Source organism: Vigna unguiculata, chromosome 5 (genome assembly GCF_004118075.2).
Source record: "Vigna unguiculata cultivar IT97K-499-35 chromosome 5, ASM411807v1, whole genome shotgun sequence".
NCBI lineage: Eukaryota > Viridiplantae > Streptophyta > Magnoliopsida > Fabales > Fabaceae > Vigna > Vigna unguiculata.
The window spans coordinates 48,380,717-48,405,219 of record NC_040283.1 but is presented as its reverse complement, the minus strand read 5'-3'; the positions used below and the strand labels follow the sequence as shown (position 1 = coordinate 48,405,219).

General features: G+C 27.8%; 4 protein-coding genes across 7 annotated transcripts; all 4 read right to left on the bottom strand.

The window, feature by feature from the left end:
* Positions 1-2,998: 2,998 nt before the first annotated feature.
* LOC114184115 (EKC/KEOPS complex subunit Tprkb) lies at positions 2,999-5,608 on the bottom strand. Of its 2 annotated transcripts, none has more exons than XM_028071364.1 (7): positions 5,523-5,608; positions 4,738-4,824; positions 4,090-4,156; positions 3,674-3,796; positions 3,511-3,594; positions 3,338-3,424; positions 2,999-3,259 (listed from the first exon to the last, which is right to left on the bottom strand). In XM_028071364.1, exons 2-7 carry the CDS (start codon positions 4,803-4,805, stop codon positions 3,173-3,175), a joined length of 516 nt encoding a protein of 171 aa, XP_027927165.1. In that variant the 5' UTR covers positions 4,806-4,824; positions 5,523-5,608; the 3' UTR covers positions 2,999-3,172. The 2 variants fall into 2 exon arrangements, with proteins under 2 accessions (XP_027927165.1, XP_027927166.1); XM_028071365.1 differs by lacking the exon at positions 5,523-5,608 and adding an exon at positions 5,432-5,521.
* Positions 5,609-6,708: 1,100 nt separating this feature from the next.
* Positions 6,709-10,381, bottom strand: LOC114185635 (probable fucosyltransferase 8). 3 transcript variants are annotated; one of them, XR_003604852.1, is made up of 5 exons: positions 10,159-10,381; positions 9,690-10,067; positions 9,486-9,569; positions 7,122-9,075; positions 6,709-7,051 (listed from the first exon to the last, which is right to left on the bottom strand). XR_003604852.1 is itself a non-coding variant. In XM_028073486.1 (5 exons), the coding sequence occupies exons 2-4, from the start codon at positions 9,979-9,981 to the stop codon at positions 7,610-7,612; spliced, it is 1,842 nt and encodes a 613-aa protein (XP_027929287.1). In that variant the 5' UTR covers positions 9,982-10,067; positions 10,159-10,381; the 3' UTR covers positions 6,709-7,522. The 3 variants fall into 3 exon arrangements, 1 of the variants encoding a protein (XP_027929287.1); XR_003604853.1 differs by having other exon boundaries at positions 7,131-9,075; XM_028073486.1 differs by having other exon boundaries at positions 6,709-7,522; positions 7,610-9,075.
* Positions 10,382-11,350: 969 nt separating this feature from the next.
* LOC114182969 (galactoside 2-alpha-L-fucosyltransferase-like) lies at positions 11,351-13,337 on the bottom strand. The gene is made up of 2 exons (XM_028069781.1): positions 12,899-13,337; positions 11,351-12,795 (listed from the first exon to the last, which is right to left on the bottom strand). Exons 1-2 carry the CDS (start codon positions 13,140-13,142, stop codon positions 11,522-11,524), a joined length of 1,518 nt encoding a protein of 505 aa, XP_027925582.1. The 5' UTR covers positions 13,143-13,337; the 3' UTR covers positions 11,351-11,521.
* Positions 13,338-15,417: 2,080 nt separating this feature from the next.
* On the bottom strand, positions 15,418-18,993 carry LOC114184084 (galactoside 2-alpha-L-fucosyltransferase-like). The gene is made up of 3 exons (XM_028071323.1): positions 18,841-18,993; positions 16,976-17,163; positions 15,418-16,873 (listed from the first exon to the last, which is right to left on the bottom strand). The coding sequence occupies exons 2-3, from the start codon at positions 17,160-17,162 to the stop codon at positions 15,450-15,452; spliced, it is 1,611 nt and encodes a 536-aa protein (XP_027927124.1). The 5' UTR covers position 17,163; positions 18,841-18,993; the 3' UTR covers positions 15,418-15,449.
* Positions 18,994-24,503: the final 5,510 nt, after the last annotated feature.

Genomic DNA, 24,503 nt, shown 5'->3' with positions numbered 1-24,503 from the left:
CTGACTAGCAACACATTAATAGAGAAGCCACAGTATAGCCCAGGAGAAAATACGTACAGAAAACAATTTAGTATAGCTCAGGCCAAGGAAGGATATGCAATCACATAGCAAGACAGCCAAGGAAAATACAAAGTGAAACTCATATCATCAAACCCAAAAGAAAAGAAGATAAACCAGAAGTGAGGAGGAGAAAGCAAGAGAAAAGCGTAGAGGATGCCAAGAACGGATATGCAATCACATAGCAACACAGCCAAGGAATATACAAAGTGAAACTCAAATAGCCAACCCAGAAAAAAAGAAGATAAACCAGAAACGTGGAGGAGAAAGCGAGAGAAAAGCATAGACGATAGCAAGGAGCTGTAGTTGAGGCTTTTGGCTTGAGTTCCTAGATGCTTCAGTAAATAATAAAGAAATTTGATTAAGATTACACCTAATGTTTTAAAGAGTTTTGCATTATTTGAACATATACTCTAATCAATTTTAACCAAATATTTTTATAACTTCTCTAAGAAATTGTTTACTACAATATTTGGACTTACACCATCAGCCAATAAGATTTTCCATTAGAATAAGAGCATGCCTGTATGTAGGCGCCCACATTTGCATGAAACTGTATGAAAGTTTAATCACAAGCATGAATATAATGTCCAAACTATCAATCTCGGCCCACAGAGAATACAGAAACGGTGCCATTTGGATTATTATTTTATTTGCAATAAAAAATTGTTGTGTAATCCAAGAGTGAAAAAATGGCTATGAATGTAATGCAGAAAGTTAGAAAGATGATAATCAAAACAGAGACCAATTCAGTTTCAAATTATCTTTCACTTGTTTTAAATCTTTTACCCAATTAGGAGTAGCTATAGTTCATCATAAAACTTGATTGAGTGTTAAATACCAACCTTGCCTCTAGAGTACCACCACCAAAAGTAAATAAGAAAATGGAAAAACGAGTGCCACACAACAGAATATTTTAGTTCACTCTTCTACTAACCCACAAATAAGAAGAAAGAGTAAAGAATGTGAAAATTGGAAAAAATACTAAATATTGCTTATAATTACATGATTGAATAAAAAACATTAGTGTAATGCTGCAAGCCATGGACATTAAAAAACATTCAAATATTGCTTATAATATGCATAAATAATCAACCATACCATGTCGTCTAGAACTGTTGATATGCAAACCCCAGCCACCGAAAACACTCACAATTCACAATGCCTGCTAATGCAACATTCTCCTATTCTATTGAACTCAACACGCAGCTTTGCGCACTTTTTCTCTAAAAGCTTATTACTTCATTAAGAAGGAACTAACCCTAAACCCTAAAAAGGAACTATGAAAAGGCTCTAAATAGTGCAAGAATGATCGAGACCCAGATCAACCAATAAAACTTCATAAAAACTAGAAATAAGAGGTGCTGAGAGATGGAATCAATCTTATCGATCTATGTTAGTGATTAGTTAACTGCAATTGAAATAAAATCAATGTATAACAAAAATAGAGTGTAATTTGAGGGAGAAGAAAGTGTGGTGTTGCAAATTTAACAGGAACAGAAGGGGTAAAGATGAAGGATGAAAAGGAATAATTAGAATACCTAAAGAAGGGTAAGGAATTAGGAAAACCCTGTCTGCGATCTTCACTCCACCCTGTCTTCACCTATCCTTAAAACATTGCTTTGAATCCTCCAGCACAAACACAATTTTTTCTATATTATTTAACACAATTCAAATTCAAATATTCAAATATACAAACAATAGAAAACAATTTATTTTTTACTTTTTAAACTTTTTTAATAACAATAGCAATTAAAATACATCATTGTATACAATAAAAATATTTTAAAAAAATATGTACGCTGAATTTTATTTATTAATAAACTTAATTCTAAATTTATATTTTCTTTAAATATTTTTTAAAATTAAAATAATTATTTTACCAATTATTTTTAAATTAAATATTTTTTATTTGATATTTTTTTAACTTAACCAACTTTTAATTAAAAAATTATTTATAAAATAAATAAAACTATTTATAATAATATTATAAAATGTATATTTAATTTATAATTAAAATAAGAACAATAATAATTATTTTTTATTTTTTATTATCATAAAAAAAATAACTCTCATAACGCATATATTTAAAATCTCTCTTAAACAAGAAAATGGATAACTCCAGATGGTATTGCTCTTAGTTTTCTATACATCATAGACTAACAAGTCCAGTAAGCATATTCCAGAGCAAATAACTACCATCTTTTCTATCTTTTTATTTTATTTTATTTTTTTTACCATAATTGTCAATTCAGTAAAGTTTTAATTAAAAACAATCAAAATTATAACACAAATCTTAAATAAACAAAATGAGGGTTGAAGGTTTCTTTTGAAATTATTATTATTATTACTTTAATTATAAAAGTAAATGCAAACGATTTTAATAATTTTATAATAAATAGTTATTTTAGTGTAAAAAATATTAAACTTAAAAAATAAAATTAATAAAATAATTATATATATATATATATAATATTTCTTAATCATATTGTGAAGGTTAAAACGCATTTTTTTCAGTTAAACCTAACCAGACCCTTTTACTTAAAAATATTAAAGTCAAAAGAGTCTTTCAATTTTTATATCCATATTCATCATGTATTTATATACGTGATATAATTATTATGATACTATTAATTATTTTTTTGAAATGAATATTTATATATAAATTTTATCCTCCAAAAAATTAATAGCTCTAAAACCATTCTCCATTTTCAGATTTCCTTCCCAATATCGAGTTACGTGCATATTTTCCATTGATGAGATTAGTATTTCCTGGTAATAGAAATAATGATGTTATTCAATTTCAGTTTCATTGTTCTCCTATTTGAAATCCCATTCCTTCTAATTGAGTTCTCTGTAAATTTCATGGGTCTTTTAAGAGTGTGATTCTTCAAAGTTTTGTTCGATTAGTTTGCATCTTTAATCATGATGCGAGAAAAGCTTAATAATGTGTCCATCAATTTGAATGATAAAAAAAATCATAATTATCACACTTGAAAGCTAAAGTATATATAATGCAAGCCAAAAACCTGTAAAAATTTCATGACATGTTCTACAGTCGATTAAGAAGAGATAGGGAAACTGGTAGTATACAAGCAGATCACTATCATTCTTCTCACAAGGCATCACGAGCAGCTATTCGGCAAACTATTGCATCAGCAAGTGATGATACTCCAAGTTCCGATGCAGATATCTTGTAATGCTGAATGACAACAAAAGACTGAATATGCTATACATGCACAAAAAAGACAGAGTCATTTGAATCAGAGCTATTACAGACCTTTTGTATCTGGGATTGGTTTGCTCTCCCTTCTAGCTCCTCCAGGTCAATCTCTTTGCCATTGATGAGCTTCTCTATAGCTTGTATCTAGTAAAGATACAGAGATCACTTTAGTTATGTGTTTGAAAGAAAGAAACAAATGTGTGCCATATTTTAATGTAGAATTATCTCACCTCATCAGGAGAAGCATCAAATCGAGCAGCAAGGATATAAGTTGTGCTGTCAGAGATGCCACATCTTTTCAAAGATTCAGTAATCTAGTCACGAGAAATGCCAACGTAAGTAATCTAAGGGGAAATATGAAACATAACAGATTAAATAGCAATGCATAATTACATGCTTGGACCCTGAGTAGTTGTAAACGAGCTCTGAGTGAGGAGTGCGTGTGGTCAATGAGTCTCGTGACTTGGCTACAAGTGTCTTGTGAGCAGCCGCTAGAACAGGGAAAATATTGGGAATCTGGTTCAGTTGACAACAATGGTAACATCAGAAAAAAATGAAAAAGAGAAAAAGTATTGTTAATTGTCATTGCTGAAAATTTATGCACCAACATCATTAGGTTCTTCTCATGATACATACTCAAATGTGATGGTGGTCACGTATTGAAAAAGAAAGAAACGAGTAAAACTATAAATACTTCTGTATACTTTTCTCTAATTACATCGTTTTCTTCCGTTTGTACACAAAATTATTTTTATCCTCTTATAAATGTTGTTGAAGATGACCTAAACACAAATAATAAGAAATCATACAAGTAAAGCATTGAGGAATGCAACTTCTGGCTCCAGAGTCCCGGTTTGCATACTTTCCAAGAGTTCTCTGTGAGAATATAAATTACATAAACACACTTTAGCTAAGAGCGGGTTCACAATCCTTTGAATCAACTACAAATAAACAGATAAAGTCTTTTACAAAGTGTTCTGTATATTTACTTTTATAGATTGTCATATGACAATAAATAGAAAAAAATTGCAATCAGCCAAACGCCAACTAGAAACAATTATCTAAGAGCAACTGGCTCATCAATTATCACGGATTAAGTACTGTAACTGCACTACTTGTGCATAATGTTCTTACTTGCTATAACAAGCAAATGCAAATCAAACTCTAACTACGTTTAAACTGAATTATGAGATGAAGTGGTCCCTTCTGTTGTGTCTTACAGATATCAATATTTCAAAGTGGCCCAAAAATATCATTCCCCTTATCACATCCATGCCTAGTGACACAATAAAGAAATCTGACTTTAACATAATTCAGTTAATAGCAAATAGCTTCTAGACAGCTCCTATGATAAAAAGAAAATCTTTGATTTGATTAAATAGAAAAAACAAGCTGATCAAACTATCTTGGCTTATACTCAATGGTAACAAACCCATGACAGAGAGAGAAAGACTAACTTTGAATTGGTTACATCAGTGTAGAGTGCAAGGGAAAGAGTAGTTCCATTTATATTGAACGACTTCATAGCTTCTTCTGGGTTGAATCTGTAATACAAAAGGAAAGAAAAACGAAAATAAGAATTCCTGAACCTATTTATACTGATAAGCAGTGATGACCACATTCTATATTAAAAAAAAAAAAAAACCGGACCTATCAATTCTCTTCTCCACTTCACTTTCAATTCGTATTATATTCTTAACAAAGAAAACTATTTTCACTGCCCCATTTATTTCCTATCTTCCCCATTTTTTTCCAGCCTTTGACCAAACTCTAGTTGTTAGAATATTAACCATTGTTAACCTATTAATATCATTAATTATACAGAAATATGACAATTTATGCAACAGAATTGGCATCACACAAGATACACGCTTTACACTTGATCAATGAAGTATATAAAGAACGAGAAAAAAAATGTTCATAAACCCTGGCGAGAAAAAATGTTCATAAACCCTGGCGAGAAAAATAATCCCCAAACCTGAACTGAAAACAATAAAAGAAGCAACTTATGCTCCAAACAATTTCAAGGAAATTAAAATAATACGCACACAATTCTTCCCCTAACTAAAACCTAAATTGTTAAAAATAAGGTGAATTTCAAAATCTTTAACAGATTTTCAGCCCATCCTCAACATCCAAATTCTGAAGTACCAGGTTAATGGAGCGAAGAAAAACAAGGCTGGGGAAAGAGGAGCAAAGAAATTCCAAGGAAGTAAGATAGTGAGAAGAACAGAGGTCTTACCATATAGAGATGAGAAACAGTGTAACTGAAATGAAACCCTAAAACGGTATATGAAATGAAAGAACAAAAATAAAGGAAAAAAATACCAGGAATCTATTACAATTAATAATAACGAAATTTCTCTTTTAACCAATTTTTTTATTTTTATAATATACACATAACTAAATTGAAATACTTATTATATATTTATAGAAATATTCAAAAAGTTAATTATTAATAATTATTATAAACACTATACTTATAAGTTAATTCTTTTGCTTTTTTACAACCTTTTAAAAGTGTTTTAACAATTTTGCCTACTCATAAAGAGGTGAGAGCCTTTATTTAAAGTCTCATTTAATATTTGATTATCTTTTTTTTTCTATGAAGTATTTACGATCTAATTATTATTATATTTTTTACAAGTAAAAATATTGTGGGATCTTTTGTATATTTATTCCTTAAGTTTCAATTGTATTTTCCTGAAAATGAGTGTTATGGTTTTGAAGTGAGAAGAGATGTTCATTTTGAGAAGAAAACTAATCCTCCCAAAATATGGAAGCTGAGTTATTTCTTGAAGGTCTATAAGAGATTTAACTTTCTTTATTTTCTTCAATTTTTAAAGATTTATAAGAATGCCAAATGTACCAATGTATTTAGTTAAAAATGTTGAATGAATATCATGTGTGACATTAACATGTATTTAGACATTTCTGGTTTCTTATAAAAAAAATTAATACTACAAAATGTATTTAATTACATACATATAATATCTCACTTTTATTCGTACTCGTCACGAATAGTTATTAATTATTTATTTGAGTTATTTAAAAAAAAATCAAGGAAAAAAATATATCAATTCCAAGGGTGTAACCTGCCTGGATTTTATATAATATAGCCAATTTTCCCTAAGCAAGAGTTAATCTTTGTATAATTCAGTGGCAGAATATGAATATTTTTTTTTGAAAAAAGATCAAACATGTTATATTCATCCGACTCATGGAGTGAATGTTTTATCTTCAATTATATATGGTAACGTCTTATTGGTACTTGTTCTGTGAGGGGCCTTATTAATATATAGATAAAAATAACTTTTCTTTTAATTTTAGTATATTTTATATATTTGGTGACTTAAAAATTTTTTCTACACAGAATTTTGACTCACCCAACATATATTTTTTTAAGATCACTGCATGTCATCAAGTTATTTATGCATATAACAACTAAATTTGATTGATTAAATACAACAAAAATCCTAAATTTACAATTAAATAATAAGATATGAAATAAATACAATTAAAACAAGTAGGAAAAGGATTTGTTTGCAAGAAACATTCTAGCTAAACTAATTATTACATTCCTCGAGATAGTTCGGCAGAAAAATTGGCAGGGAGCTTCAGAATTCCTGCAATCAACTATCGAAGTTTACCATAACGATATTGAATAATGCATATACCTTGTGCGGGTTTCTGTTGACAAACCATACTTCCCAGATTGAATTATATCTACAATGGCCTTTCTCAGTATGGAAAACCAACACCATCACATCCCTGCTGTAAAAAGAAAAAATCCATAAATAATAGCCTTCATGTTGTCATTGGTGATGAATTAGAATTTCACCTCCAATACCACTCATTCAATATGGTGAAACCGGTTTGATCAGAGACAACCCTTCCGCAGAACAAGGCTACATTGATAACAGGAATCTAAATCAGATGCTGTCCATTTGCTATAACTGGCACTAGAGAAAATTTCAGTCGCGTGATGCACAACACCACAATTTCATTGAGGCTACACAAATGCTCCACTTTAATTCGTCTTGCAAATAGCGCACAACAGAGAGAACAACACCAATTATACCTATGAGACACAGGAAGCAAAGTTTTTTTCCATAACAAAATCTTTAGCCTCTATCCTAGAGATCTAAAAATAGGATCCCTGGATGACTGGAAATAGTGAAAAGTGAGAACGAAATTACAAAACCAAGGGCTCTTTCTCTCTGTTCTTGACAACCTCAAAAACTGTCCAAAGTAGTAATATATTAGAGCAAATAGGGAATATTGTAAAGTTGGCAAAGTAAATAACCCAGTGCTCATCAAGTTTGTTACCTAGTGATTACCATTAACCAGCTTCAGTCCACCAGATACATCTTCACAATGCTTCATATAATGAAAAAGGGAAGTAAAATCAACTGTGCTGTTGTCCCTACAGTCATATTTGGGTGGATAATGGAAACAAGGCTCCATGGACTTGGCATGTCGACAAGGTGGATCTGGGATGGTTTCATTATATGCCCTCTTCAAAATCCATGGCTTCAGACCTCCAAGACTATGGGCAACATAACCAAAAGTAGACTTAGGACTTGTAACCAACGCATCACACAAACTCAGCAAATATATTTCTGTCCATGCCTTAATGTTGTGCATGTCATCATTTGACTTTTGACGCTCTTCATGACTGGGCTGATAAACTCTTATTACTTCCCTGGTCACAGTTTTATTTGTCTGATACATAGTCTTCAACTTCTCACCGTATTCTGAGAACAAAGATGCTACTAAAACAGCTTTTGAGGTCTTCTTCAAAGGAGAAACCACTGACTTTTGTGCGTTGAAATCAGGCAGCAACTTATGCTGAAGGGTGCAGGATACTATTTCATTAATAACAGTTTGATGTGGTGGTCGATGAGTATTAAAAAGTCTAATCTGCACACCTATCCTCTCATTTGCCCTGGCAAGATGTGCCTCATAGAATTTTCTAATTATTTCCCATGCTTCATTTGATGGGTGAAGAAGGTAACGTCCAAGGTGGTGAAAAACAGTGTCCTTCTGGGGGAACATTTTACTTAGTTCTTCTCTAAACGATGGAATCATAAAAAGAGAAGGGACAAAGTATTGATCTGACCGTAAAATTAGTACGGAAATTTTTCGAAGAAGATCTTGACTTCCATCACAATGAAAAAAATTATTGTGACGATCATGGGTGTGCTGTAGATTAAGAATAAGAAATGGTGGCAAAAGTACCTGTGAACTGTTTACCTTGAAATTATTTAATATGTTTTCATATGTTTCAATATGTTTCTGATCTTTCCAATAAGGAAAACTCCTGGACAACAACCATGAGGAATCAGGAAATGGCTCACAAAAGAGACCAGACATATCGGCCCCAAATTTGACAAGCAGTACACGATCGGTAAGAATAGCATAAAGAAATGCTGCAACCAAGGTTACTATCCTGTTCCCTAATCCATTGGCAGCTGTCCAGACAAGATATTTGCACTTCGTACTAACATCAATTTTGTTAAATTTTGTACCCTTTCTCATGATTTTGTTGTAGAATTTGGTAGAAGGTCCACAACTTCGATGAAGATGTTCATAATTTCGTAGTTTGGAAATAAGATACTTAGAAGGTTTGTGAGGGGAAGTTTTGCGGTATAAGTAAGATCGATATCTACTAAAGCATGATGCTTCATCAAATGATGAAACCAGAAGTCCATCAAGGAGTTTGTCTTTAGAAATGGTGGTACTAGACAGGGACACAACATTCTCTCCATCTTCAAATGAACTATTCTTTGGACCTGTAGATGCATAAATAAACAAACAAAAAACCACAATTTTACATAACCTTTATATCCAGATAACAAAACATTGAAACTTCAGTCGAGTTATGGTATAGCTTTAACCCATGAAAATGAATAAATCATATGAAATCATCTCATAGTTCATTTTAACATACGATCTTGCTAGAAATAAAAAATTGAGCGTTGTAACCAATGGTAAGCGGTAATCTACCAATGCAAGTATTAATTTTGTTTTTCTCAATTATTCAAATGAAGTCAGAAATGTTTGCAATGAGCAGATACTTATAGCAATCTTGAAACTAATCCTTTGTATATTATGCGTCAGAAACATATTTAAATTAATAACAAGGAAAATGTAAAAGAAAAAAAGAGGCTGAAATTAAGGTAGAAGGAAGAGTATAAGTTACCAATATCTAAGAGAGGTAGTGTCTGAGCTGGTTCTTCTAAGATCCCAGGCTTAGCATTCTGATTTTTGTTTCCCAACACCTTATCTAACATATAATTTAGAGATATCAGAAGTTAAGGATATTATACAGAGTAACTAGTGATGAATTAAAGGAATAAATTGAAGAATTTGGCAGCTCTAAGACTATTCAAAACAGTGGAGTTACCAATAGGAGCTGCGTCTGGAATAATATTATGATCCTTTTCTCCCCCAGTTTTCACTGTAGCATTTTGAACCCCTTGTATTGACGCATTTTTAGTGGTAACATTTTGAGTTCCTTGTTTCAAGACAATATTAGAAGCATTGTGAGCTCTTGCATCCAAAACGTTAAATCCATGGACGAGATCGAAAACTGAGTTCTGGTGTATGAGAGTAAATGTGATTAAAATAGGGAGGGTTATAGAAGCCACAACCAATAATGTTCTGAAGCTCTTGAAACCACGCCCTACTTTATCCATCGTAACTTGGTGGCATGAAGCAGCTTCAGATATCAATTAAGCAATCGATTAATTACCTTCGCTGCAACAACACGCACATTGAAAAACTACGAAAGACAAACCAAAGCAAATTGTTAGTTGTAGGCGATTCATCAAAGAAAGAGTTACAGTGACAGAAGCCAGATCCTCAGAATTTACCTTCTCGTTTGGGTCGAAATCGAATTTGATCGATAGAAAGAAATTGAGAATGCGAGAAAGAAGCTATGCAAATTACGAGCAGATTCAGCAATAATTTATTTTCTCCGAAAAACAACTTCGCTCTCTTACAGTACAACTGCTTCCTGTAACTATTACTGCGACGTATGTTTCAAAATCTGTCGGCAACACAAAAATAATGGAGAAAACTTTCCGACAAGTGTGATCTCATTTTTTTTTTTTAATTCGCTAAATACTGCTTATATTTTAGTTAATAAAAAAATATAATTTTCGTAAACTACTGAATATTTCAATGCTAACGATTTTCATGTCAATATTAATCAACAAATTGAAAGATAATATAATTAAAGTGTATTATCATGATTTTGTTTTGAGGATACTGTAGACAATACATTCTTAAACTTTTTAGAAGAAAACAAAACTTATTTTTATAAAACAAAATTAACTTATTTATAAACATAAAATTAGTTTAGACGAGTTAAAAGTTAAATTTTAGAAAAATTAATGTATAATAATTTAATGAATAATTTATAAAGAAGTTCTTTTATTTTATTTTTTTTAAGTGGTTATACAAAAAATTATAACAAACACGAAATGATACTCTTTGAAAGTATTTTTATTACAACTTTCACTCTACGCTTCTGACTTGATTTGTAGTTAATTTTGATAGTTATAAATCATATTAATTATATATTTTATAACAAATTTAAATTACACTATACATACAAACAAATGTGCATTTGTTATAAAAACACTGTTAACTGTGGTTTCAAATGAGTAGTCTCTTCGATTTTTCTAGGTTATATTAAAGTGATGTGCGAGAAACATTTAAAGTGGAATGTAAAGTACGTTTTTGTTTAGTAATTCACTTGGAAAAATTTAAACTTCAACAATAGATGTAAGTTAAAATTTGTGTTTAAAACACTAAAATAAATATGATCACTGTTTTACTATTTTTTATTATATGTTGAATGGTTTATTATTTATTTATTAATTAAGTTGTTTTAAGATTTTTTTTTTGTATATTTGCAATTGTATCTCGTACACTTTAATTTTTTTCAAAATTCAAATCATCCATTTAAAGTTGTAATGGTGATTTGATTAACCAGTTCGGGTAATTGGTAAAACAAAGAAGACTATCTAGTTTATTTGTTACAACCTAGATATAAGCATTAGTCACTTTAACTCCACTATATGCATCTTCACAATGTGTAATATGATGAAAAAGAGAAGTAAAATCAACTGTAGTATTAGTCCTACAAGCATAGTGAAAACAAGGCTCCATGTACTTGGCTCGTTGACAAGGTGGATCTGGGACATTTTCTCCATATACAGGTTGCAAAATCTATGGCTTTAATCCTCCAAGACTATGAGCAACATATCCAAAAGTGGACATCGAGGTTGTAACTAATGAATCACACAAACTCAACAAATATATTTCAGTCCATGCCTTAACGTTGTGCATGTCATCACCAAAATGTTGATGCTCTTCGTGACTTGGTTGATACACTTTTATTATTTCCCTGCTCAAACTTATATTACTCTGATATATAGTCTTTAGCTTCTCACCATATGCTGAGTATAAAGATACTACTAAAACAACTTTTGAGGTATTCTTTTCCAAAGGAGGACTCATTGAGCTTTGCATGTTGAGTTTTGGCAACAACTTATTTTGTTGGACGCAATATATAATTTCATTGGCAATGGATTGTGTTGGTGCTTGGTGGGTATTAAATACTCTAACTTGTACACCAATTCTCTCATTTTCCTTGGCTAGGTGTGCCTCATATAATTTTTGAATTCGTTCCCAAACTTCATTCGATGGGTGAAAAAGGTAGCGTCCAAGATGGTGAAAAATAGTGTCTTTGTTGGGGAACATTTTGTTCAAGTCTTGTCTAAAAGAGGATATCATAAAAAGAGAAGGGACAAAATATTGATTTGACCTTAAAATCAATGCAGGAACTTTTTGCAGAAGATCTTGATTTTGATCACAGTGAAAAAGATTGGTATGATCAACATGGGTGTGCATTAAATCAAGAACAAGGACTGGTGGCAAAAACTCACGTGAGTTGTTTTCCTTGTTATTCATAGATATGGTTTCAGGTGTTTCAAATTGTCTTATATCATTCCAATAAGGGGAATTCTTGGGCAACATCCATGATGAATCAGAAAATGGCTCACAAAAGAGATTTAACATATCAACGTCAAATCTAACAAGAAGAACACGGTCTGTGAGGATTGCATAGAGAAATGTTGAAACCAAGGTTATCATCCTGTTCCCTAAGCCATCTGAGGTTACATATACAAGATATTTGCACCTTAAATCATCATCTTTTTTGCTATGTTTTGCACCCTTTGCCATGGTTTGGTTGTAGGATTTAGTATAAGGCCCACAACGTTGATGAAGACGTTCATAGTTTCGTAACTTGGATATCAAATATTTAGAAGGTTTGTGAGAAGAAGCTTTTCGATACAGATAAGATTGAAACCTACTAATACATGATGTTTCATCAATTGAGGAATCTAAAAGTCCGTCAAGGAGCTTATCATTATCATTATTAATAGATAAAGACAGATAATCCTTTCCATCTTCAAATGCATCATTCTTTAAACCTTTAACTGTGAAATGATAAAGTAAAATCAAATATTTTCCAACAATATTTAAATCTATGTAACAATTACATTTGACAATAAGAATGTAAATTTCAAAGTGTGAACTTACCTACAACTGGCTCACTAATATTGAGATTCTTTTTTTCTGTAGCTTGAACTGTTGCAATATTTTGAATCCCTTGTTTGTTAGTAGCATTATTCTGGGTTCCTTCAATCAATGCATTAAATTCTTGGAGGATTTCAAAAACTGAACTTTGGTTTATGACAAAAAATGTGATCAAAATAGAGAAGGTTATGGAAGCTACAACTAACAATATTTTGAAGCTCTTGAAAACCTTTCCTACATCATCCATCCTGATTTTATTGCATGCAAAATTCAACGTTAGATATCAAATAGAGAAATTTATACATTGAAATAGCAACACATACATTCAAATATGATGAAACATAAAAAAGTTTACTTACATTTTTGTATCAAAATTGCATTTGATTACCAACAATGGTCAATGCAAGAAGATGAAGATAACATTTATTATGGAATGAGTAGTTTGTTTCCTAAAAAACCAACCAACCTCGTTCACTAATCTACCAAAAATTATTTAATACTGTGAAGTACCTTCATTGACTAATTTGGTCAACTTCTAATTTTTGTTCTTAAGTCAAATTATAAAACATATTATAGAAGCTACAAATACACTATAGTACAACTAAATTAAATAATATTAATTAATATTATGTAAACTGATAATATTAAATTAGTATTGATGACATATAAATAAATGTATTCCAATAATTTAAGAAGACTATTAAAATTAAATAATTATAATAATATGCATTTAATGTGAAATAAATAAACGGTAATCATAAATCTAAAAAAATGTCAATTAATAATTATTGTTAGAAGTTAGCATAAAAATACATGGTATGATTTTCCTATTAATTAAAATATTTCTTTTTTACAAAGGGAAGTTCTTGTCTACATTAAAATTATTTGAATACTTTTAAGATTATAAAGGAGAGCTAATTTGTTCTCATAATTTAAAAGAAGATTTTTTAATTTGATATTATGTATTTTTTTTTCCAGTAAAAGGGTATTAAAATAGTACATTTGACTTAATTCTACATTTTATCATTCGATTATCATTATTTTCAAATTTTATCTTTCAGGTTCTTTTTTTTTTCACATTTTAGTATCTAGTGTTCAATTTTTGAACAATTTACCATTCAATTCATTTTTGCACACATTTTGCCGTCGTGTTTTATAATTATTTTCACTTTACTATCATATTGTAAGAAAACAACGTAGTTTTGTAAAGATACACCTATTAAAAATTAAATTAATAATTATTCAAATTTATTCATTGATATTTATTTTTTGAACTACAACTATGTAGAAAATAGACTCCAAAATGTAAAAAAAAAAATGAAAAATACATTTTAGATATAGAAAGAATATTACAATATTAGTTCTTAAAACATTTTTTTTCTTCTTTTCTCTTAAAATGTATTCATAAAATACACTTTTAGTTTTTAAGATTTCAAAAAGTATTTTCTAATTTATCTTCTTAACATTTTGAAAAATACTTAACAATAAAATTTTTATTAAATCAAAATAACTCATTTATAAACATAAAATTAGTTTACACACCAGTTAAAAGTTAAATTTTAGAGAACTTATGGATAGATATTCTTATGAATAATGAATTAATTTTAATTTATAAAAAAATTATTTTATTTTATTACCTTTAAATGTTTATTGAAAATTTTTCAAATTGACCAAATTGCAACATCCAAAACATTCCCAATTCATATAAGATCCCAAATCAACATTTCAATTTCATTTTCTGCGAAACAAAGGAAACGAAAATATACATTTAACAATACCACTCGAAACAGCTCATCGCATTGAATACCAGATTGAACACATCAAGCAATTCAATTGGCAGAAAATCAACATGGAATTCGTGAAGAAAAAACAAGCTTCATTCACCTTATAAGAACACTCAAAACTCTATAAGAACTTCAAGCCACTTTTGAACTCATAAAAATTATACTTCAACCTAGAGAAAACTGAAAGAGATTGGATCGAACCAAACAAGCCATTGGTTAACAAGGAGTGAAATGCAAAAACTCTAGAGCACATGAAATCCTAAAAAAGAATGCATACACGGTCAAACAGATTGGGTATCAAAGGAGGTTGAATTTTAGACTTACCGGAATGGAGATTTGGAGATTTTGTTTGGTTAGATTCAAAGAGAACTCTGCAGCGAACGTAATCCTTATCTCTGATCACGAAGAGGACAAAGTTCAAGTGAGAAACTGAAGGACGAAGGGAAACTATTTTGATTCCTTTTAAAAGGAAGGCAGTTTCATTTTAAAGGATTTTACAGTTAGATGTTAAAATACTAAAAGAAATGTAAACTTTTATATACTGACATGTGGTCTATTTTATTGTTTTTAATATATATATATATATATATATATATATAATGGTTTATTATTAATTGAATTATTCCAAAATTTTTGTCTTTTTGTAATTCTATGTTGTACAATCTTTTTTTTCTTAAACTGAAATCATCTATTTAAAATTTGAATAGTCATATAATCAATAAGTAAAAAGATTATTGGTAAAACAAACAAGACTATCTAATTTATTAGTTTTAAGAATTAATTATCTTCATCCCTCTTGATTGATCTTCACACCGTCTAAGATTAAATAGAGAAGTAAAATCGACATTAGTATTGGTCGTACAATCATAATTAGGAGGATCATGGAAACAAGGCTCCATATACTTGAGTCGTTGACAAGGTAGATTTGGGATAGTTCTTCCATAGATACTTTGCAAAACCAATGGCTTCATTCCTCCAAGACTATGAGCAACATACCCAAAAGTGGACGTAGGGCTTGTAATCAATGCATCACACAAACCCAACAAGTATATTTCACTCCATGCCTTAATGTTGTGTATGTTATCACCTGAATTTTGATGCTCTTCATGACTTGGCTGATACACTTTTACTACTTCTCTGCTCAAACTTGTATTATTTTCATATATACTCTTTAGCCTTTCACCATATCTTGAGTATAAAGATACCACTAGAACAGCTTTCGAGGTATTCTTTTCCAAATTGAGACTCATTGAGCTTTGTATGTTGAGTTGTGGCAACAACTTATTTTGCTGGAGGCAAGATATAGTTTCATTGATAATGGTTTCTTCTGGTGTTTGACGAGTATTATATATTCTAATCTGCAAACCAATCCTTTCGTTTTCCTTGGCTAGGTGTGAGTCATATACATTCTGAATTCGTTTCCACACTACATTTGATGGGTGGAAAAGGTAGCGTCCTAGAAGGTGAAAAGTAGTGTCTTTATCAGGGAACATTTTGTTGAACTCTTGTCTAAACGAGGATGTCAGAAAAAGAGAAGGGACAAAATACTCATTTGATCGCAAAATCACCACGGGAATATTTTGTAGAAGATCCTGATTTTGATCACAATGAAAACGATTAGTAACACGAACATTGTTGTTCATCAAATCAAGAAAAAGAACTGTGTGTGAATTGTTTTCCTTGTTATTCTCAAACACGTTTTCACATGTTTTAAACTGTCTCAAATCATTCCAATAAGTGGAATTCTTAGGCAACAACCATGACGAATTCGGAAATGGCTCGCAAAAGAGATCCAACATGTCATTTTCAAATCTAACAAGAAGAACACGATCGGTGAGGATTGCATAAAGAAATGTTGAAACCAAGGATATCATCCTGTTCCCCAAGCCTTCTATAGCTGTCCACACAAGATATTTACACTTTGAATCAACACCCGCTTTGCTAAAGTTTGCACCCTCTCTTATGATTTCGTTGTAAGACTTAGTATGCGGTCCACAACTTTGGTGAAGACTTTCATAGTTTCGTAACCTAGATATCAAATATTCAGAAGGTTTGTAAGGAGAAGGTCTTCGGTACAAATAAGATTGAAACCTACTGATGCATGATGCTTCATCAAATGAAGAAACTAAAAGTCCACCAAAGAGCTTCTTATCATTCTTCTCATCTTCAAATGTATTATTCTTTGCATCTTTATCTGTGGACATAATAAAATAAAATCACACAATTTTCTATAATATGTATATCTAGATAACAATGAAACTTGAAAAATAAGATAAGGTCGAAAGACTTCACTTACTTACAACTGACTCGCTAATATTAGTAGTAGTATTGTGGAATCCTTCAATCATTAAATTAACATCTTGGAAGATATCAAAGATTGAATTTTGGTGTGTGACATAAAATATTATCAAAATGGGAAAAGTTATAGAAGCTACAACTAACAACGGTTTGAAACTCTTGTGACCCTTCCGTGCACTAGCCATCCTGAAATATTGAATCACATGCATATGCAAAATAGATATCAATAGCAAAACATGAATATTAAAATAACAACACATCATGCAAAGAAATATGATAAAACAAAGAAGTTTAGTTAAACCTTTGTGTCGAAGTTGTATTTGATTCAAAAGAATGGCCAATGAAGAAGATGAATGGTACATATTTATTGAGGAGTGAATAGTTTTTTTCCTCCAAAACCAACCAACCAACTTGGGCTGCCTAATATCATTTAATAACTTATTTTTTGTTCTAAAGTGAAATTATTACCATTTATGGTATTACGAGGATGCTAAATTAAATAATATTGATTAATATTTTGTATACGATAATATTATCTTAGCAATAATAACATATAATTACTAAATGTATTAGAATATTTTAAGGAGAATGTTTAATATAAATAATAATGAATATTTGATGTAAACATAATAAAAGATAATCGTAACGGCAAAAAAATCAATTAATAATTAGTATTAAAATTTAACAGAAAAGATACATGGTGGGTGATACTATTCTATCAATTAAAATATTCCGTTTTCACAGAGGAGAATATTAAATAAATAATTAATGTAATATGAATAAAAAATAATCATAAACATCAAAAACTGTAACTAATAAAAGTTAATATAAAAGATACATGGTAATACTTTCCTATCATTTAAAATATTCCTTTCTCACAGGTTCTCAGCTACATTAGAATTAACATTTTTAGTGAATTATTTTTGTAATAAAAAGTTATCAAAATAGTATAGTTGACTTATGCCTAATATATCTGTTTCTAATTAATCAATAATTAATGACGGGTAAACAAGTAATAAAAAAGATAAATATGCCCTTTTGCTATATATGTATCAATTAATCCTAATTAAAGAGACATTAAAACACCTTAATAAGAATGACTTATCGTGGAGGGAGTCACGCGGATCAAATCTTAAAATACAGAGTCACCACCATTAAGAAAATTTACTGAAAAAAAAAATGGTTTTTAAAATTTTAATATGTTAGTGAATTGATATCTTTTTAGTTTTAAAATTTTAATACTCTTAAGATTTTACAGTTTTTTTATAATTCATTCAGTATAAGATAGTATCAAAAATAATATGTGATATTCTTACATATTATATAATAGAAATATAGAATAAAAACGTTGTAAACTGGTGTATGAATTCTATTTAAAAAATATATATATTTAATATTTATCCCATTTAAATTATATTTAAAAATTAAATATTAAATGTAAATTTTGACCTATTTATTAAGGCAATTTTTAAATAGTAGAATAAAATATAAAATATAAGATGACATTTATAATCACAAGTATATTTAGAATTTATTTAAACATAAACAAAATAGCATAACTAAAAATAACTGTCAAATAAATATTTTAATTAATAAATATTATACATAAAATAACATGTATAAGTATATATATATATATATATGTGTGTGTATATGTATGTATTTAAATAACTCTTTATTAATATATAAAAAAATAATATAAGTTAATAAGATGGTTGGAAAATATGAAAGAGAAAAATTGTGTTAATTAAGAAACATAGTAAATTTAACTTTATGCAATAATTATATATATATATATATATATATATATATATATATATATATATATATATATGATGAGGATGTAAAAGAAGAGAAGCATACCTATGAGGCTTTCAAAACGAAACGTTTTGGAGTTGCCGGAAGATATTACCCTCTCAGTGAGACTCACGATTTTTCCGTTATGTGTTGCAGCTTCCGTTTGAATCACACGTTGTCCCTTTATACAGAGAGTGGGAGAGGAGAGAATAGAAAGAAAGTGAGTTATGGAAAAGAGCAAGTAAAGAAACAAAGACAAAACAAAATAATAAATAAAGAAAATCGTTATGTAGATTTTACGCATTCTCTTTTTATTAATAAATTCTCTTTCATTCAGAATAATATTTGTATTTCAAACTCCTTGTTTTATTTTTTACTTTTAAATGTATTTAAGAAAAAAAAAACGTCATTAGAATTTACAGTTTTGCCAAACTACACATAATTTTATTATAGCAGATATTTTTCTATTTTTTCCAGTTTAATATTTTTATTTTTTGTTTTTTTTTCTTAAATCAATTTTATTTACTTTTATAACATTTTTAATTGACCGAATGTTGAGAATAGTCTCCGTTTTACTGTTTTTTATTAGAAGAAATGAAAATAGACATTTTTATATTATTGTAGTAATAAGTAAACAAAGATAAAAATATAAAATTTATTGGGGTTTCATGATTATGGTGGGGGCATAAGCTTGAGATTACAGATGCCCGTGAATTGACCTTGATATGTGTCAATCAGATTTTAAATTATATCCTTAATTATACTTATAAATAATAATCGATTTATATATATATATATATATATATATTTATTTATTTATCTTTTTTATTATTATTACCCGCTTATTATAACTGGAATATATATCATGTTAGTTGACAAAAATAGATTTAGTAGTAAAAGAAATATTAGTCGATACTCGCCATATAAAAAAAAAAATCGAATTGTTATATGTTCCATTATATTCTGTCTGTCTGTAAAAAAAATATCTGTAATTATTTTTTTATATCTGTGAGTATGTATGAATATTTAAGAATACTGTATATGTATAATACTTGAGAATATTGTTCATATGTATATAATATTTAGATTTAAATAAAATTATTTGAAAACAAATTTTTAAAATATAAACTTAGATGAAAAATTTATTTTTTAAGTACAATTCAAAGTCAGTTGACTCAATAAAATATTAATGTAAATAAATTTAATGATTTAAAAAATGAACATTAAATGTGTTGTGTTAAAATATAAATTATTTTTCTTCTGTAAAAAAATTTAAATTTCATATAAAAAATTAAAATATATAAATCAACTTTTAAATAACCTATACCCTATATGACTTGCTATTAAATTTAGATTCAAAGGTCAATTATGTGTAAGAAAGTCATGATATAATTATCTTAAATTAAATGCACAAAAATCAAACAAAAATGTGTACAAACAAATTAAAGTTTTTTTTTTTGTAATTTAAAAATATTTATAAAATTATTTATTTGAACTCTACAAAATTTGACTTTATTTTTATATATTTTCATTGAAAAGTGTTTAAGTTGTTTATACATATTCTAACTCAAATATTATTTTAAAACATATTTAGCAAGTAAAAGAATGTAAAACCATTTGATATAAATAACTATATTAATTCATTTTTAAAGTTTGAGAACCAAAATATATAAGATAAGAATGAATCTAAATCTCATATTCAAGTTTAAGAATTACTAATATATTTAATTATAAAAAATATTGTTAGGAAAATGTTTATGTGAGCTGACCAAAGCTTTGATCTTAAATATTTGTATTCATAATAGAAAATCAGAATTATTTAAAAAAAGTTTGTATGTTGATATTTTTTAGTTTTAAAATTTTAATAGTTTTAAGATATTTTTTTTGTTTTTTATAATTTATCCCGTTTAGATATAAGATAAACAGAAGACTACACTTGACACTCTTACAAATTATACAATAAACAAAATTATAATAAAATTTTAGAATGTGACGTGAATTTTATTTTACAAAAAAGTATGTTTATTTATATAAGATATATCCTATTTAAATTAAATTTCTAAAAGAAAAAATAAATACCGGGTATAAAATGATAGGATTAATCATATATCTAAAATTTATTTAAACAAAAAGAGTTAGTATAATTATTATTATTTTACTTCTATAATACGCGTATTTAAACAATTATTTAATGTGTAAAGTAATATAAAGCATACAACTGTATTAGTAGAATCAGTGCAAAACATAAAATAGAAAAAAAATTATAAATGAGGTAGAAATAGAATGAAAGAAAAGTTGCCTAAAAAATATTCAAATAAAGTATTAATACATTGTTTATTATAATAAAGTCAAACAAACTCTTCGTGACCCCAATTGCAAAATACCTAAATAAATATTAAAAAATGTGAAAGGCATGAGTTTCTCATTTTCTAAATTGTCACTCTCACGCAAACACAAGTTGGTTTTGTCTGTTATGCCAAAAGCAGAACCCAACGTCTCATTTCCGCTTCCGCCAAGCGATCTCTTCCTTCTTTGGCGCCGCCAGCAAAGCCTCGAGATCTGATTCCGGAATCCAAGATCCGCTTCCTGAACCGCACCTCAAGTGGGTCAACTCGCCAAGTCAGAACTCGTCTGCGAAATCGCAACACTTTCTTGTGATAGCGATGAAAATGGATGTTTAAGAGTAGATAACAAGTTAAGTTAAGGATTTGACTTAAATTTATTTAAGTAATTTGTAATTTACTTTTATACATTTTTAGTTTAATATAATATTGTAACTATTAACTAGTTCTTTATATTAGTATCAAGTGTGTTCTTAGTTGACCGTTGAATATTCTTGGAGTGAACTATCTGCATATTTTTTTTTATGATAATAAAAAGTAATAAAATTATTATTTATTTTTATTATTATAGTTATTATTATAATTATAAAGTTTAAATATATTTTGTAATTTTATTATAAATAGTTTTTTGTTTTTTTGTAAGTAATTTTATAATTAAAAAATAGTTAATTTAAAAAAGTCAAATAAAAATTAGGTAAATTTAAAAAATACCTTCAAAAGTATAAATTAAAAAATATATATTTAAAATGTAAAATTATGTAAATAAAACAATGAATTATTATTATTATTATAATTGTAAAATTAAAATAAATTTTGTAAATTTATTCTAAATAATTTTTATTTATTTTGTTGGTAGTTTTTTAATTAAAAAATTGATTAAATTTAAATAAAAAATAAAATTGATAAAATAATTATTTTAATTTAAAAATAAAAATATTTACTTAAATTAAAGAATGAAATAAAAAATAAATGTAAAAACGAAAAAAAATCTCTTTTTGTGCAGAAATAGTAATTACACATGCAATATTTTAATATGTAGTAGATAAATAGATAATTACGTGTATTTTTTGTTATATCCTAACATTTTTAAGTTGGCGTATGGAAAAAAAATTGAGCATAATTTATATGAATTATTTAAATACCTTCAATTTCAAAGATGAATTAATTTAAATATTTATTTTTATGTTCATAAATAAATTATTCAACGATTAATTGTCTTTTCGATTTCAATTTATACTTGTATATATTAAAAAATTAAAATAAAAATATATTTCTTATGACAATTTATTATATTACTCAATTAATTTGACGTTAATTAAATTCGGTATTGTTTTTGTATTTCCTATTTCCTTTCTTTCCTTTTAACAAATCTCATTTTTCAATTTTTCTTCTTTCTTAAATTTTTTAGTCTTCTCCTGATCTAACAAAAACAAAGCAACAAGATCGAAAGACAATAAAATTTAATATATAACTAAATGTATTCTAATAATTTAAGAAGAATATTAACTATAAATGATAATAACAATAAATAATCGATGTAAACTTAATAAAAGATAATCGTAAACGTAAAAAACTCTAATTAATAATTAGTATTAAAATTTAACATAAAAGATCCATGGTAACACTATTCTATCAATTAAAATATTCCTTTTTCACAAAGTAGAGACTATTAAATAAATATTTAATGTAAAATGAATAAAAAATAATCATGAACATCAAAAAGTGTAATTAGTAAAAGTTAATATAAAAGATACATATGATAATACTTTCCTGTCATTTAAAATATTCCTTTCTCACAGGTTCTCAACTACATTAAAATTCTTTTAAAACTTTAAGTTATGAAGGGGAGATATTTAACAAATTTTCGTGAATTATTCTTATAATAAAAAGTTATAAAATAATACAGTTGACTTATGCCTAATATCTCTATTTTGTATATATGTAACATGGAAAGGGATATATTTAATGTGTGTCACATATCCATTAATCCTAATAAAAGAGACATTAAACACCATTATGAAAATTTACTGAAAAATAAAAAAGAATAGTTTTTAAAATCAAAATTTTTTGGTGTAAGAAAAAGTTTCATAATAATTACACAATTAAGTAGATCTTGTGTAGAAAACGAAAAAACCCAGAAACTGGAAAAAAAAAAAAATCCTGAAGAAGGAAAAGAGTATGATAGGATATAAGAGTCGATGTCAACTAAAATAAAATCGGAGACTATCCGCGTTCCAAGTCCCGGGGAATGGTTTTATCATCCGATGTCTATAAACTATATGCTCTTTTGTCCACGTTTTAACGTATTATATTTTTATTAATAATTAATTCATGTTTTTTAATCATCATTATTATTGTTAAATTTTATTATAAATAAAAATCGTTATTTAGTTTTGTAAAAAATATTTATATTTGATTATTTTTAATCATAAATTAACAAAATATGGATTATAACTAATTATTTTTTTATAAGATTAAAACTAATTAAGTATAAATATTTTAAAGAAATTAAGTATTGATATTTGTATTAAAATTTGGTGGTAAAAGTCATGATTAAAAAAATATGGGTTAATAATACATAATAATGTAATATGTTAAAATGTCATTGAAAAAAAGTTTAAATACTTTATTGGTCCGAATTTTCGTAAGTTTTGTTTCGTTTGGTCCTCATTTTCTCGAAATATTTAAAATAGTCATAATTTTTGTAAATTATGGTTAATTTGGTCATTTTTATAGATGTTGTCTACATCGAATGGGAGGTGAACAATAACTATCACATGTCACTTCATGATTTTTTTAATTTTTTTAATTTTTTTTTAATTTTAAAAATGTTGTCTATGTGTCAAGTCAACATTGTGACACGTGGCAATGTCATTGCCAAGTGTCAAGCCAATGTCACTGCCACGTTTCAAATTAGTGTTATTGTCACGTGTTAGTGTCTCGTGACTTATATTAAAAAAATGAAAATTAAAAAAATCATAAGTGACATGCGGTAGTTATTGTTCACCTTACGTTAACGATTTAAATTGCGTATGTAAAAAAAGACCACATTGACCACAATTTACAAAAATTAAGATCATTTTAAACATTTCGAAAAAATAAATAGGACCAAACGAGACAAAATTTACGAAAATTGGAACTAATAAAATATTTATTTTATGATTTAATTGCGTATAGTGTAAATTTTTATACTTTTTAATTAAATAAGAACTTCACTAGAAAATACAAAACATTAAGAAAGTAAAGAGAAAATAAAAAGTTACCGTAAATTCATAACTTTTGACTTTGCTTGTATTTCAAAAGAAGAGTGGATTATAAAGGAGGTTTCGGACAACTTAAATGTGAATACTTTTTTGACAATAATATGGGTTAAGATTAATATAAAGT